A 16,197-nucleotide genomic window follows, 5' to 3' on the forward strand; every position below is an offset into this window, starting at 1 on the left:
GTATATCAAAGTGTCTTTTCTTATTTCTAAGCGCACCTAGTTGGCCCAAAACATACTAGTGCGCATATTGAATTCTTATCTGCAGCGAGGGCACAAATCCAGCTCAGTCACTGAAAAGACTTGCATGGCTGACAGCCTTTTATTCTGGGAAAGATTGCTCTGAGATGCATACGGAAGAGCTGTTTGAAGCATTTAAAAGGATTGTTCACTAAAAATTTGGTTGATTTATCAAACCTGTGTGACTTTTTTTATTGTCCTTATGCTGATGGCCAAAGGAGAAGTTTAGTAGAATGTTCAAGCTGCTCTTTTCTATATAGTACAAATGAACAGGGAGGGTCCTTTTGGGCCCCAGAAATCAACTTTCTGCTGTTTGTGACCCTGTTGTCCTCTGTTTTTCATTCCTCTAGTGTCTCTGGCTTCCAGTACGGTAGGACTTGCCGGTCAGGTTGTCCACACAGAAACAACAGAGGTGACCCTCATCAGCAACTCCATCATGGGCTTTGGAATCCAGCTTCAGGGAGGAGTCTTTGCCACGGAAACCCTGTCCTCTCCGCCGCTCATCGCTTACATAGACCCTGACAGCCCGGCGGAGCGGTAAGATCTCCGAACATGATTTTTATTAATCTCAAGTGCTTCTCCAGTGCCTCATTTGACCTAGTTAAAACTCTGGGTTTTAATATTCCAGATATCCCTCCTCAGATCGGAGCACTCGGTGCGGCTTAATTGTTTGCGTTATCAGAGAAGTGTGAACTTCCCTTTGGGAATCTTGAATATTTAATCTTGAATCTAATTTTGATTATCTGAACACATCCCAAAGCCCACAGTTATTACATTACTGCACCGTTCTCGCCGCTTAGAACTTGTCCTCCGCTGAGCCACAACTTCATCCATGATATAATGCGATGATCGCACATGATATATAACTGCCTGGCCGTGACGATCTGATTTCCATCCTGCTTGGGCTGTGATTGACTACGGCGTTACGTAATAGAGCAAAGCACTTAACTATAATTACCTGAGCAGCAGAGCCTCAGCCGGCATCCAAATGAACTTACTCGTCGACTGATGTGGATTTACATCCCAACTTCACTGTAATTACTGACCTAAGCAACAGGGATGACTCGCTGCCAGCTGAAGTTGTAATTGCAGTGATGGACATAAACCTGCTAATGTTGGTGATTTGATAAAGACCTAGCGGAGTTGGGGAACAAGCGATGAGATGCTGCCAACTTGTGTAAATGCTGCCAACTTGTGTAAGTGTAAATCTTTTCCTACAGCGTAGCTCTAAAATCACCAAATGCCATTGGTTCTTGAGGCTAATCACAATATGACACGTTTTAATGATTTACACTTTTGTTGGTGGTGATGCTAGCAGCCCACGCTGCATACCAGCATCAAAAACACAGCATATGCCTTATGGTGACCAGCTTTGCTGGTGTTTTTAGCAGTGAAAGCAAAAGCAATTGCTTCTGTTTGGCTCAAAAGCCATTTGGAATTCAATAAAGAGTTTTTGTTCCCTCAGCTATTAAAAAGTGATTTTACTCTGACCTTGAGCTAAGAGGACATTTGTATTTTTGGCTAAAGTGTCACATCCACTCACTAATGTCTATTTAATGGCGCCAGGTGGCATAATATAAGTGGTTGGCTGGTCAGTGCAAGATATTTCCTGGGTCCCACCACCTCTTTTTGTCTCCCTCTACGCCAGTCCATTATTTTTATTTTATGCATTCAGCGCAGCTAGTCTGTTGGCCAGTGTAAGAGGAATGGTGTGCTAAATCTGCTCTCTGTGCACAGGTGCGGCATCCTGCAGATTGGCGACCGCATCCTGTCAATAAACGGCATCCCCACTGAGGACAGCACGCTGGAGGAGACCAATCAGCTGCTGAGGGACTCCAGTATCACCAGCAAAGTCACACTAGAGATTGAGTTTGACGTAGCAGGTGGGGACATGTACCGATTCATCAATTCCAAACCTGTTTGGGGATGAAAGATCCATCTGGCCACATCCCGCGTTTGTCCTAGAGTTTGTTTTTTTTCTTTTTAAAAGCTATGCCATAATTCTGAGAGCCCAACCATCTGGAATGTGTTTGATGCATAGAAATGATTAGTACTGCAAGACACGTGGCCCGTGATTTAATAGGTACTATTTCCGGATGTACATCCGCATGAAAATACAGTTTATATACTTTCATCTGAAAATCCACCACACATTCTCTCATTTTTCCATCTCGTGCTGTGCTTTGGCAGCGTAATCACAGTATGGGCCGCGTGGAACGTCTGTAGTCCTTGAGACACGCCGTAATTAGCTTGTCATCCTAGTGTTTTGTCTTGTTTAATTTGGTTTGATATTTAATTAGTTTCTTTTATTTAGCTTATCAGGAATCTTTTAAAATGTGTTTCTGACGACTTCAAGGGTAGTCACAGCCTTCCGGCACTAGCACACAGATTGCCTCCTGTCCATTAACCAATGAAAAAAAAATTCTGTTTGACATAAATACTGTTCTTTTTAGACTTTCTATTTATTATTTATTCTTGAGCACCAAATCGGCATATTACAATGATTTCATTTGAATGAAGGATCATTTTAAATTAAAAACTGGAGTAATGATGCTGAAAATCGTCTCAGGTTACTTATGTAACCATGGTTCCCTGAGTAGGGAATGAGACACTGCGTCCTCTAGGGGTCAACGAGCTGGTGTTTTTTCAATGTATGCTTCAGACACGGGTCACGACGAGGCATTCCCCATAGCGACCCCTAGAGGACGCAGTTCGAAGTTCCCATGAAAGTGAATCAGCTTTGCCATCACAGGAAATAAATACATTTTAGAATATATTCGAATAGAAAAACGTTATTTTGAATTATAATAATATTTCACAATATTACAGTTTATTACTGAATCTTTGTTGTTGAGCATGAGATTTCTTTTAAAAACATTAAAAAAATCTTACCAACCTCTAATTTTTGAACAGTGGTGTTAATTATGTAAACCCTAACACACTAGTTAATTCAATATTTTATATTTGTCATATTTTTGGCATGACATGAACGTACCATTATTGCAAAACCCACTTATTTCCATTCTGCGACACACAATTTGAAAACTGAATGTCAATTTTCTGTGCAATTCAATAAAATGTAAATGTTTTATCACAAAGGAAGCGCTGGAAGGAGAACAGCTTTACCATGTTTTTGCTTGTGCAATATTCTTTATCGCTCAGACCAAGTGCTTGTTTTAAAAGACACTTTTGTTGATTTGGATGAAATTAGTTGGCTTGAATTACTGCACGATCATTTCAAGAGCAGAGGTCGTTGTGTGAAATGGTGGGTCACTGGAGAGCAGTGCATTTTCTTTCTTTGAGCACTCTGACACTTCTGTCATTCTTTTTGATTCTGACTCACTGCCCAGAGGAGAAGGACATATTTTATGGAGATTTTCTTTTCCTCCCCTCTATCCCAGACTGAACTTTCTGGGCTTCTGTCAGAAAGATTGTCTACATCTCTGCCTGAAAGAAAAACTGAATTTTTAACAGCTGTCTCTCCAAGTCACTTTAAAGAGAGGGGTCACCCAAAAAATGAATGTTCTGCTGCCATTTACTCTGCCTTCTTTCTTGCATGTGAAAACAAAGCAGGTAAAAGCTACTCTTTTCCATGCCATGAAAACCACTATGGTCCTCCCATGTTCATTGTATGGAAAAAAAACTGCTTGGACATTCTACTAAACATTTCATTTTGTGTTCCACGAAAAAAAGATCATCATAGAGGTTTGGAACAGCATGTGGGTGAATAAATGATGACAGAACTATCATTTAGATGTGAACTAACCCTTTATTAAGTGTCAGTTTGGTCATTTGCCTGAATCTCAATGGTCTATAAGTTCAGAATTATCAAAACTCCACAATGATGATATGGACTTGCATCTAAAAATTGACCTTTTTGTATTTCTGTCCTTGTCTCATCCAGAATCAGTTATCCCAAGCAGTGGAACCTTCCATGTGAAGCTACCAAAGAAGCCAGGTGTGGAGCTGGGCATCACCATCAGCTGTACGTATTCTTCTCTCAGTAGTCTTATGCATATTAATAATTGCTTGAGCTCCTTGACCTTCAGTCCAGGTGTAAATTGTATTTAATGGTGCATGTTAAGGCCAGCAAAAACCTTGAATGAATTTACTTTGGATACAAGGATCTGCCAAAAGTACGAATGTAAATGTAAGAAAGTATACAGTGAGAGACTTGTTAAATAACCTTATAATTTCCCACTTTTTCCTTTAATTGCCCCTTCAGCATTTTTCTGTGCATTATCCAGGCCACAAATTTAGAAATATGTCTTCACAATTGGGTCCTCTTTCACTCCTTATATCACTGAGATATAAATATGTGACATTTAACCTTTGTTTCAGTTCCATAGACATTAAAGAGACACATATGGGTGACTTATTACTGGGCTACTGGGGAAATAATGTAGCTGTTGCTTATTAGGGTGCTGGAAAAATGTTCTTACTCAAAGGGTTTTTGCTCATTACATTTTTGAAGTTCTGCATGAAAAGAAGCGCCTAATTATATATTATCTCTCATTTATTGCAATTGTAGATTTAATTGCTAGGCACAGACTGTAGGTCACAGTGGCTGCATCCAGAACTGAAGGCAGTTTTAGTGTATTGCTTTGTGTGTGATGTGTTTTTGTATATGAAGGTCTCCCAGGGCACCGCAACGTCACGTCTAATGATCTATAATGAATTCCAGTGAGCTTTAGGGATAACCAAAAAATAAAAATGTGACTACAAGTATTCATAGAAAAGGAAATAAGAGAAAATTGCTATAATCACTTCTTTCAATCACTCTATCAAATTCCATTTGCATTTTTTCAACCATTTGCTGAGCACACATAGGATATTATAGGCTTCCAGTGTCTTCCTATCAGTGTTATTTGTGTACTATTATAATTTTTATTGATATTTCAAATTAGCTTTTATATTTTGAGTTTTCATTTCAAATGTATTTTTTTGTAATTTTTTTATGTAAAATAATTAAATATTTTTATTTCTAGTTTTATTTCAGTTAGTAATTTTAGTACTTCATCTTAAACCTATTGCAGTTAAGGCAACATTTCAAAATTTTTGTTTGTAGTTTTCCATCTAATATTTATATTTTATTTCAGCATTATTTCAATTAACAAAGATGTTTTTATTAATAGTTGTAGTTTTAATTAATGATAACAACACTGGTTTCTACCTTTGTAAACTGCCTGAGAAGGCACAGTCGATGTGACAAAACTGCATTTGAAGCTTCTTCTTTTTTTGGCATTCAGATGCAGCCAGTGTTTTTGGAGAAAGATGTATTTTGGGGATTTAAGGCATTGAACTTGGGATCATGCTTTTCAACCACAGATCGGTTTTACATATCGGTTTTACACTGGACCCTTTTGACTTTTAGCATTTTTATCTCCTCTGTCCTCTACACCACTTACCAACCATCATCATTCCCCTTCTTCCTCCAAAGATACTGTGTCTAATTTCCTATTGTGTCATTCGTTTACTATCACCTGATTCTTAGGAAAGGTAGTTATAGACGGATCTGCCTGTGAATTCAGTCTGTTTTCCAGCTGCAGTCAGGGGCTCTGCAGAGCTCGCTTCGTAAACCCCACGCTCCAAACGCTCGAAGCCTTTGCCAGCTGCTTCATCAATGCCCACCCGCATTGTCAAGCCAGAATGATTCATCACCTCATCCCAGCTCGGTTTTGTGACATTGACTGTTTTCCCCATTACAGCAATATGATACAAACTTTCTGTTATTAGCCAGTAAGCATCTTCGTGAAGCACATTGGTGGACCCCCATGCAACAACCCAGCAGTAATTGCTTCTCTTTGAAGCTGAGGAGTTGTTTACCTCCAAAGCAATTTTGCCCGTCGTCCTCCACACTTTCTAAATGAAAGTAGTTATTATCTTGCTGGTCATGTACAAGTCCTCGCATTTGTTACAAATTTGATGGGGCAAATTCTCCAAGGATTGGCTATGTAGATATGCACAGTCCAAAGATAATAGCAAACGCTTCCCAGTAAAGCTTCTTTGTGGGTTTTACAGCTGTCTGAACTTCCTTAATGAACCAGGCGAACTATTGTGCCCGTGCTAACGTACTGCTGTAACTGCTTTTCAGATCATTAAAAAAATTCCCTCAACTGTTGGTTCCCATTCCACTGCATCTTCTCAAAAACTCCATGATATCAATAAATATAATAGCTCAACTGAAAAAGAAAATTCGTTTTGATTTACTCACCTTGTTGTTCCAAAATGGTGTTTATTTCTTCTATGCAAGATGAAAAGAGAAATTATGAAGAATAGATTGATGGCTCTTTTAACATGCAGTTACAGTGAATGGTGAGTGGAGCTTTAAAGATTCAAAAAGCTGCAAGAGTGCCATTAAAGTATAATAAATGGTCTATATAACTCTGTATTACATAGAAACTGTATAATAGCTTTGTGTGAGGAAATTCAAGATGTTATTCAGTGACACCCAGGGCTGGATTGGTAATCGGGCATACCGGGCATTTTCCCGGTGGGCCGACGCACTTAAGGGGCCGACAAAATGTATTTTGTTTTTTTTTTGCCAAGGACCATCACGCAGGGACAGTGAGCAGCCAGTGGCCCATTGGATTGTCTCCTGTATTCACTCAAAATTGAGTCAGTGAGTTGACCTCAAGAATCAGATCAATCCAATTTATGAACAAATGAGTCAGGGTGGTATAGTGAACTGGATAATGAAACAAAATGTTCATTGAAAAGATTCATAAAACTGGAAAATGTATCAAATGAATGATTGAAGAATGAATCAACAGATTGGATGAATGAGCCATCGATGAATGACAAATTAGACATTGCTATGTGCAGAATTACTTATTGGTCTGTTCTTCACAAAATATTGAAATGTCTTCAGAAAACTTAAAATACAGTGCACAAGTCTCTTTATGGTGTTTTCAAATCCTCTTTGAAGCTTGTCACCTCCATTCATAATTATTGCATGGAAAAGAGCAGCATGAACATTCATAAAAATATCTTATTTTGTATTTTAAAGAAGAAAGAAAGTCATATGGGTTTGGAACTATGTAAGAATGAGTAAATTATGAAATTATTGTAATTATTGGCTGAACCTATCCCTTTAAGATTCAGAGATCATGGAGTTTGCACTCTTGTTTTTAAATAAGGAAGATCGAGTACTGGAGGAAATCCCATTTTATTAAAGCACTATTATATATATATATATATATATATATATATATATATAGGCACAGAAAGTCTGATCAATTATGCCTCCACTTGGCTCAGGGCCAGCAGGATGTCTGAGAAAGTCAACTTTTATGGCTCGGAATGAGAGAGAAAGCGAGACGTAGGCTGTCCTATCCACGTGTCAGTTTATGTATTTGGGCTTTGCCGAGCTCTCGTGGCCTTCCTGAGCAGTTTAATGGCTTTCTGCTTTGTGCCTCTGCAAGCCCGTATTTCACAGGTACTAATAAAGCCATAGTGGGACACGTTTATAGATGTCTTGTTTACTTCTCCTTAAAGATTACCTTGTCTTATTCTCCCGGTGGCATCTCGTTTGCTGTGGACTGGAAAATGAAAAAGATGTGCAGTTTGTTTTCAGTCTGATTTTTAATACTTTTGCATGATGTTACATGCAAGTCGCTTCATGAATAACGAAAAACAACTTGAAATCCAAATTCAGACCACAGGAAATAGATTTTAATAATTTTTATACCATATTTGGCTGCTTGGACTACAGATTTGGCTTGAATAAACCATTAAAATTGATTTTTATAGCCCAAAAAAGCAAAGTTTATTCTTAAAGAGGTCATAGGATACCCATTTTCCACAAGTTGATATGATTCTTTAGGGTCTTAATGAAAAGTCTGTAACATAGTTTGGTTAAAATTTCTCAATGGTAGTGTAAAAAACACTTTTTTTTACCCTGTCAAAAACAGAAGATCACCATGGCCAGCAGAGGTAGTATTACTGTAGAAATCAGATCAGATGATGCACATAGCAAGTGTTTAGTTCATGCAATTGTTCCAGTTTGACCCTTAGCTTCTGTCAAGATTGGCATTCACCTGGTCAGACCAACATGAGCAGGCAAAGTGCAAAGACTGTGAATGAGCCATGCTATTTATCACGGTTAGGCCAAATAGCAGTGCAAGAAAAAAGGGGGAAACTATGACAAATCAGCTACCAGCGGCAACCACAGTGCCACTAGGAAGCAGACAGAAGATGGCTGTTCTCTTCCGTTCTGAATGTCATAATGTAGCTTGTCTGACAAATAAGAATGATCTTGTTGCTTGATTTCCAAAACATACTATCAAGCTGTTTATGTAAAAAGTCATTTGTCCCCCTTTTTTTTTTGCTCTGGATGCTTGCTGTAAAATTCATAAGAGCTTCAGCCGAGTTGAAAGGATGTGCTTTGATGTGCTCCATCTGAAGGTGACAAAACAACGCTGCAATGCAGCATATGCTGAGGTGCCTTTAAGGTCAGCGGACATGCGCTCTCTTTGAGCCGAGCAGAAATCATGATTATTTCTACAGTCCAAGAACTCACTAACATTTGAGATTGAATTGTCAGATACAGTGGGTACGGAAAGTATTCAGACCCCCTTCAATTTTTCACTCTTTGTTATATTGCAGCCATTTGCGACCAGGTGTTGCTGACACTTTGACAATTTGCTCTCAGGTAGCTTGTTCAAACCTAGCTCGCTCTGATTGACATCCTTAAAGCAATTTCTTTCCTCTTTTAGAACGCTGTAGTCTGTACTATCGAGATTGAATCTTTGACCTTTCTCCATTGAGTCATCCTGTACTTTATTTTCTCTCTCAACAGACAAACCACTCTGACTTGCTTTTTAATTTGAAAGTGGAAATTGAGTAGCTCTATTTTAAATCTTTCAGGTCACATTAACTAAATAAAGAAGTATTACAGTAAAAAGGCATTAGAGAGGGTTTTTCCGACCATACTATATATAGTCCCACTTCAATATATTCCTTGTTAAAATATGAATTTATATTATAAATATGCAATTATAGCATTATGATTGCACATTTCAAATGTATTATAATATATTTTTTATTCTTCACTGAAAATTCCAAAAAATTGAAAACATTCTCTCTCTCTCTCTCTCTCTCTCTCCCTCTCTCTCTATCTCTCTCTCCCTCTCTATCTATCTATCTATCTAATTATTTATTTATTTACAGATGAAAAGGCATTAGAGAGGTTTTTTCTTCTTACAATATCTAGCCTTAGTTTCATATTTGTCTGGCAGTTTTTTGTTAATTATTAAAAATGGTGTGTGTGTGTGTGAGATATCTTACAGCCTAATAAAAAAAGATAAATAAATGAATATTTTATCTTTGTTGAAAATACAAAAAAAAAAATGAAAATATATATTTGGTCTCTCTCTCTCTCTCTATATATATATATATATATATATATACATATATATAGAGAGAGAGAGAGAAAAAGTAGAAAAAAAACATATTAATAAAAAATTACAAAAGCTTATGAAAATATATTCTCTTTCTCTGTTTCTTTCTCTCCAAGTATTTATTTAGAGATGAAAATGCATTAGAGAGGGTTTTTCCCCTTACAATATATAGCCCCAGTTATGCATACAGAAAAAATACATATTTTCAAAAAGATGAAAAATATTATTTATTATTGTTATACTTTTTATTAATTCATTCATTTATTGTTTATTCTTTGAGATATTCCATCATACTAATCAAGTTATCGAGTTATCAAGCTGTTCTGTCAATTGGAGCTTGCAGGGTTGTTCTCTAACCATAACAACCTAGCACAGAAAACCACTGGGACTGTCTGTTCGACATGGACACATGCTTGGCATCTCAATGCATAAAGCTTAAAGAACAGATCCCCACAGGGCAGCACAGGACAATTCCCCATCACTGGCAGGCTGCACGGAGCATCAGAATTGATGATGATTAAGCTGTACCACCATCTGGAAGGCATATTAGGTAGAAAAGTGAGCAGGATTAACAAAAGAGTTTATTTTTCTTATTCGAAGTGAAAAAGACACGACCTTCCAGTCTGTCTGTGACGCATTAAGCGAACATGAATCACCCTGAGCTCTGACTGAGAGAAAAATGCTCCGGCACGTCACTCGAGAAGTTTGATTTCACACCTCCAGATGCTCCTGGTGGAGTAGGGACCATATGACATGTGATTATGCACTCACATCTGTCCCCTGTGCTCCACAATACGACTAGAACTGCTAAAATGGTCTGTTTCACACTGACGTAATGGCTGTGGTCCAAATCCTAGAGAGCTGGCAGCATTTTAGACCATTTATACTATTATACAGTGGGTACGGAAAGTATTCAGACCCCCTTCAATTTTTCACTCTTTGTTATATTGCAGCCATTTGCTAAAATCATTTAAGTTAATTTTTTTTCCTCATTAATGTACACACAGCACCCCATATTGACAGAAAAACACAGAATCGTTGACATTTTTGCAGATTTATTAAAAAAGAAAAACTGAAATATCACATGGTCCTAAGTATTCAGACCCTTTGCTCAGTATTTAGTAGAAGCACCCTTTTGATCTAATACAGCCATGAGTCTTTTTGGGAAAGATGCAACAAGTTTTTCACACCTGGATTTGGGGATCCTCTGCCATTCCTCCTTGCAGATCCTCTCCAGTTCTGTCAGGTTGGATGGTAAACGTTGGTGGACAGCCATTTTTAGGTCTCTCCAGAGATGCTCAATTGGGTTTAAGTCAGGGCTCTGGCTGGGCCACAATATAACAAAGAGTGAAACATTGAAGGGGGTCTGAATACATTCCGTACCCACTGTATATTTAATAGTTTATTTGTTATGGACAGTGTGACAACTGAGTAGGGGATCCAAATGCGAGCTTTATTAAAGAGCGTAGTCGAAACAGACAGGGTAAACACCAGCAAACAGCTACATCCAAGGCAAGACAAAAGAGTAATCCAAATAACAGGGAGAAGGTCACGGTTCGGTTGGGCTCGGGCACGGTACGCATGCAGTGTGAGTACTAACCACGCCAGAGCACGGAACAGATACTGCGCTACTGTCATCATTACGACCGCAAACATATTCTATTACTACTACACTTTTCAATTAATTCCATTAAATCAAGTATATTTAGGTTTATAATGGCTCTGGTTCTTAACTTATTGATGAACAGGAAATGCAGTTAATTATTTAATTAACGTCAGCTGCCTCCGTAATAATTCTCTGATACATGCAAGTGAAAATCAATGCACAACATAAATTATAAATTAATTATTATTAATTATTCGACAGAATATTAGCGAAAGTGGTTTTCTCCTTTATCTCGTACATGACGTAAGCGTGCTCCGGCCCGGAAAGTTTAGTGCAAGTGTGAGTGCAGGCCAGAAGGGGAGTGGGGAGGGGGGATAATCGCGCTCGGGCTCGGTTTAAGGCAACCGTGCCTAGTGTGAGTACACCATAAGAAAACAGGGAAACAAAGATGCACTTAGAATTGTCCGCTAACAGCAAAAACAGGACACAGCAATGAGTGTGTGAGAGTTTCCAACTTAAATACTCTTCCTAATTGCAAACAGGTGTGTCTGTAATCAGATCCTAGGCAGGGGGTTATGGGAAATGGAGTCCGGGATTGAGTGGCAAAGGTATGGGATGGATTGCCCTCTAGAGGAGCACATGGGCACTCCAGCTGGAGATCGTGACATTATAGTAATATACAGCAATTATTTACTATTATGTATAAAACATAACTACATCTGGATTCATAAAATAGTTAAATATTGGTCATCAAACACTATATATACATAATTTATATCGAAGACTCAGAGGTTCTGTTAATATAAAGTTTAGAAATAAGTAGGTTTGTCATAATTACTGCAGATATCCTAGAGAAAAAAGCTTACAGTACTGTATATGGGGGAGCTTTGAATATTTAATTGGATGATGGGGGAGTCAAAATGGTTAAAAACAACTATCCTGGACTTCCCTAGTGGGAAAAAGAACAGCTTAATCCAAAGCCTAAGCTTATTTGCTGGTCTTAGCTTGTCAGGCTGGTCTGTTGGCTGGTTTTAAAGGATTTTTAAACCCACTAAGACAAACAAAAAAATAAATTTTTCTGCAGAGCTCTTTCTTTATGGTTAAAGACTGTCATTTTTATATATATTCTATTATTTGCTGTATTATTGTCGTCCACCTGGCACTGTGGAAAATGTGCATCTCCATTGTCAGTCATTCAGAGTGGCATCTTTTACAGTGTCATGTCATTCTCCAAGCTGGAAAAATGTCAAATAGACAACAAAACCATCAGTTCTGACTTGACTGGACTGACAAGTACTTGTTCACGCTACCAAAAGCAACTAATTCTGGAGCGGAGAGGCACCACAAGTCGATACAAAGCTCTTGTTGTGTCATCAGATTTTCTCTTTCCAATTGTAAACACTTTTGTCATCAAGGCTGAACCTTTAAAAGTATTGTACCTTTAAAAAAACTTCTAAGCTGTTAACTAAGAATGGCTCAGAGTTAAATAATCAGCAGTGTTGGCTACATAAAATGACTGAGGTTTTGCCATTAAACAAGTTTGATTGTTCTCTTCTCTCTTCACAGCTCCTTCCAGTAGGAAGCCCGGAGATGCACTCATCATCTCTGACATAAAGAAAGGCAGCGTGGCGCACAGGTACCGCCTTAAATCATTGTCTTGCACCATATCTCCTTTAAAATGTAATTGTATAGATGTAAATTGTAAAAAATGTAAATTCTATAGAAACACTAATCTCCTGCATAATAACTTGTGCAGTATACAGCCTCCAGCGCACCTACACCCACCTGCATCTCACGCTTTGCTATATTAAAGAAAAATACATAATAGATGGATTACATTTTCTACCCAAGTGCACAATGTTTCACTCAATATAACACGCTCTAAAAAAAATATAACATTTTGACAGTTTTGAAAAGCTTGATTGTGCTTGCTTTGAGTTGCCTAACATTACTTATTTTTGTATTTTGTATGGTATATATTATATGCTTCGAAAGTTGGGGACAGTTAGGTTTTTTTTTTAAGAAAGTAATACTTTTATTTACCAACACTCTTAAAAATAAAGGTGTTTCACGATGCCATAGAAGAACCTTTATGTCTAAATGGTTCCATAAAGAACCTTTAATATCTGAAGAACCTTTCTGTTTCACAAAAGGTTCTTTGTGGAGAAAGAAGGTTCTTCAGATTATAAAAAGGTAAGAAAGAGGTGGTTCTGACTGAATGGTTCTTTGTGGAACTAAAAATGGTTCTTCTATGGCATCACTGTGAAGAAACTTTTAAGCACCTTTATTTTTAAGAGTGAAGGATGCATTAAATTGGTCAAAAGACATTTAATATGTTACAGAATATTTATATTTAAAATAAAAACTGTTCTTGTGGCACTTAAAATGGTTCTTCTATGGCATCACTGTGAAGAAACTTTTAAGCACCTTTATTTTTAAGAGTGAAGGATGCATTAAATTGGTCAAAAGACATTTAATATGTTACAGAATATTTATATTTAAAATAAAAACTGTTCTTTTGAACTTTATATTCATCAAAGATAAATGTGAGGGGGGGAAAATCCACAAAAAAAAACAGAACAACTTGCAACATTTATAATAATAAGCACCAAATCAGCATATCAGAATGATTTCTGAAGGATCATGGGACACTGAAGACTGGAATAATGTCTGCTGAAACTTCAGCTTGGCACACTCTCATCCAAATCAGCACTTCACCCGTGCCTTAAATAGCATCGACTAGACCCAAATGGCGAATGTAATGACATCTGCGCACAGAATTGAGCAAGACTATGAGCAGATGCTATCTGCATCGACCTGCGAAAGCTTACTTATGCATATAAATGCTAATTTTCTCCAGGCTATAGAGGAGAGCTTCTGATTGAGTGCGGCTGGGAGAACGTGTAACCCTCCATATTGACATAAATCTCAGCGGATGCCCTGAGGAAAGGTGTCGAGTGCTGTTTGACTGCATTGTTGTTGATTGTGAGGTCTTTACGGGGCTGTTTGCAGTAAAATCTAATCTAGCTGTACTGAATAGCTTACAATTTTTTTCACTCGTAGCTCGAGGTACAGTACTGTATACAAGTTTCAGGTTGGCAAGATTTTTAATTTATTTGAAAGAAATCTCTTATGCATCTATTTGATAAAAAAAAACAGTAAGAATTGTAATATTGTGAAATATTATTACAATTGAAAATAACTGTTTTCTATTTTAATATCTTTTAACATTTTTCTGAATTAAAATTTTCTGAATTTTCAGTTTCATTTCTCCAGTCTTCAGTGTCACATGGTCCTTCAGAAATCATCTAACATGCTGATTTAGTGCTCAAGAAACATTTCTTCTTATTATCAATGTTGAAAACAATTAATATTTTTGTAGAAACCTTGATACATTTTTTCAGGATTCTTTAATAAATAGAAAGTTCAAAAGAATTTATTTACTTTAAGCATTAAGCATTTATTTACTTTCACTTTTGACCAATTTAATTGATCCTTGATTAAAAAAAAATAATAATTTCTTTGTTAAAAACAGAAATATACGTTCCTTTCTCAAGCTCAACTTTAATTTCTAACAAAGCTGAAAAAAGAAACAAATTCTCCATGGTAATAGTTAGGGTTGTTAGGGGAGGCTTTATACTGGTATAATTACTTTCTTTCAGCACACATACTGTAATTTCCCATGCTTTTACATAATAGAACATATGTTTACTTGATAATTAACGAGGAGGAAAGAGAATTGGGTTATGAACCTCTGTGTACACAGTGGAGTGGTTAAATACGGGTCTGTCCGTCTCTGTATTTAGATGCCTCTGAGTAAGATGGCCTTGGCACTCGCAGTCTTTCACATCTTGCTCTCCTCTATTTCAGCTCTATTAAAAGAGCCTAAAAATAAGTGAGCCATTTAATATGATGAAGTGGTGGAATAATTGTGAATTCAGGCAGGATTAGATCTCGGTGTCTAATCTGAATATAGAACGGCACACAATTATGGCCAATACGATAAAAGTCAGTTGTTGGTTTTTTTTTGTTTTTTTCTCGCTTCAGATCTACCTCAGTGCCTCTGGCTGCTCTTTACTCTGTACCGTGGTCAATACACTGAATAATGGATGTATTTTCTTGCAGAATGTGAGCTCAGACTACAACGAAATGAGTGTAAATATCTGCGTAAGGGAGAAAATAACCTTTCCTTCAAAATATCACAAGACAAAATGGAGATGTGTTGCATGGTTGAGGCGATGTTAGTTTAAAAAATCAGAAACATTTATGCTTGTAACTGTTTTTTTTTTCTTGTCCTATTTCAAAGGACGGGCACCCTGGAGCTGGGGGATAAGCTTTTGGCAATAGACAACATCCGTCTGGACAACTGCTCCATGGAGGACGCCGTTCAAATCCTGCAGCAGTGTGAAGACCTGGTTAAACTCAAGATCCGCAAGGACGAGGACAACTCAGGTACCTCTGAGCTACTGCAACTACAAACCCCACACGGATTAGCACTAAAAGCCCCCATGCCAGGATAGAAGACCTCAGCAAAGACGTCTAATGCAAATGTTTGTTTGCCAGGATCAAGATAAAGAATAAGCTATTAGGACCTGACTGATTAGCTTACTCTAATGTAATCTGGTTTCAAAGATAAGGCAAGGACAGAAAAAGGATGAGATGAGAAAAAACATGGCAGCATTATTAGCTATGAATCCCTTAAAGTCCCCCTGTAGTGAAAATCAAGTTTTTAATGTTGTTTATTTGTCTATATGGTGTTTTTAATATGCTTTTAGACAAACCATGTGCCAATCTATTAATCAACACCATTGCTGAGTATTTTCTCCTTAAAACTGTAGTTTCCCAAAGGCTGACCCAGAAATCCGGTTTGAAACAGCCCTCGGTTTGCTACGTCACAAACCAATAACCAATCACGTCAAGGGATCGATTCCTATCACTAGCATGCAAAATATACCAATACCAGCACAAAACCAAAAATAAATCAGAGCAAAAAACCCATGAAGCTGTGGTTTAATGTGAATTTAGAACCGCTAACTTGCATTATAACCCGTGGTAACAGTGTAAAAGCAGCCCGGAGTCAGACCCACCTCTCCCGCAGCAGCGTCTGCACTTCACACGCGTATGCTCGCGGGC

At 37.6% G+C, this 16,197-nt stretch overlaps 1 protein-coding gene across 7 annotated transcripts in view; it reads left to right on the plus strand.

The window, feature by feature from the left end:
* Positions 1-16,197, plus strand: part of LOC107655593 (glutamate receptor-interacting protein 1-like) — a 292,734-nt gene that overhangs the window by 254,849 nt on the left and 21,688 nt on the right. For all 7 annotated transcript variants that reach the window (XM_016443136.1, XM_016443139.1, XM_016443132.1 and 4 more), the window contains 5 exons: positions 408-594; positions 1,795-1,940; positions 3,962-4,042; positions 12,631-12,700; positions 15,371-15,516. In XM_016443136.1, the coding sequence (XP_016298622.1) occupies positions 408-594; positions 1,795-1,940; positions 3,962-4,042; positions 12,631-12,700; positions 15,371-15,516 (630 nt within the window). The remainder of the gene's footprint in view (positions 1-407; positions 595-1,794; positions 1,941-3,961; positions 4,043-12,630; positions 12,701-15,370; positions 15,517-16,197) is intronic.

The sequence above is a fragment of the Sinocyclocheilus anshuiensis genome, unplaced genomic scaffold (genome assembly GCF_001515605.1).
Source record: "Sinocyclocheilus anshuiensis isolate Anshui unplaced genomic scaffold, SAMN03320099.WGS_v1.1 scaffold916, whole genome shotgun sequence".
Taxonomy (NCBI): domain Eukaryota; kingdom Metazoa; phylum Chordata; class Actinopteri; order Cypriniformes; family Cyprinidae; genus Sinocyclocheilus; species Sinocyclocheilus anshuiensis.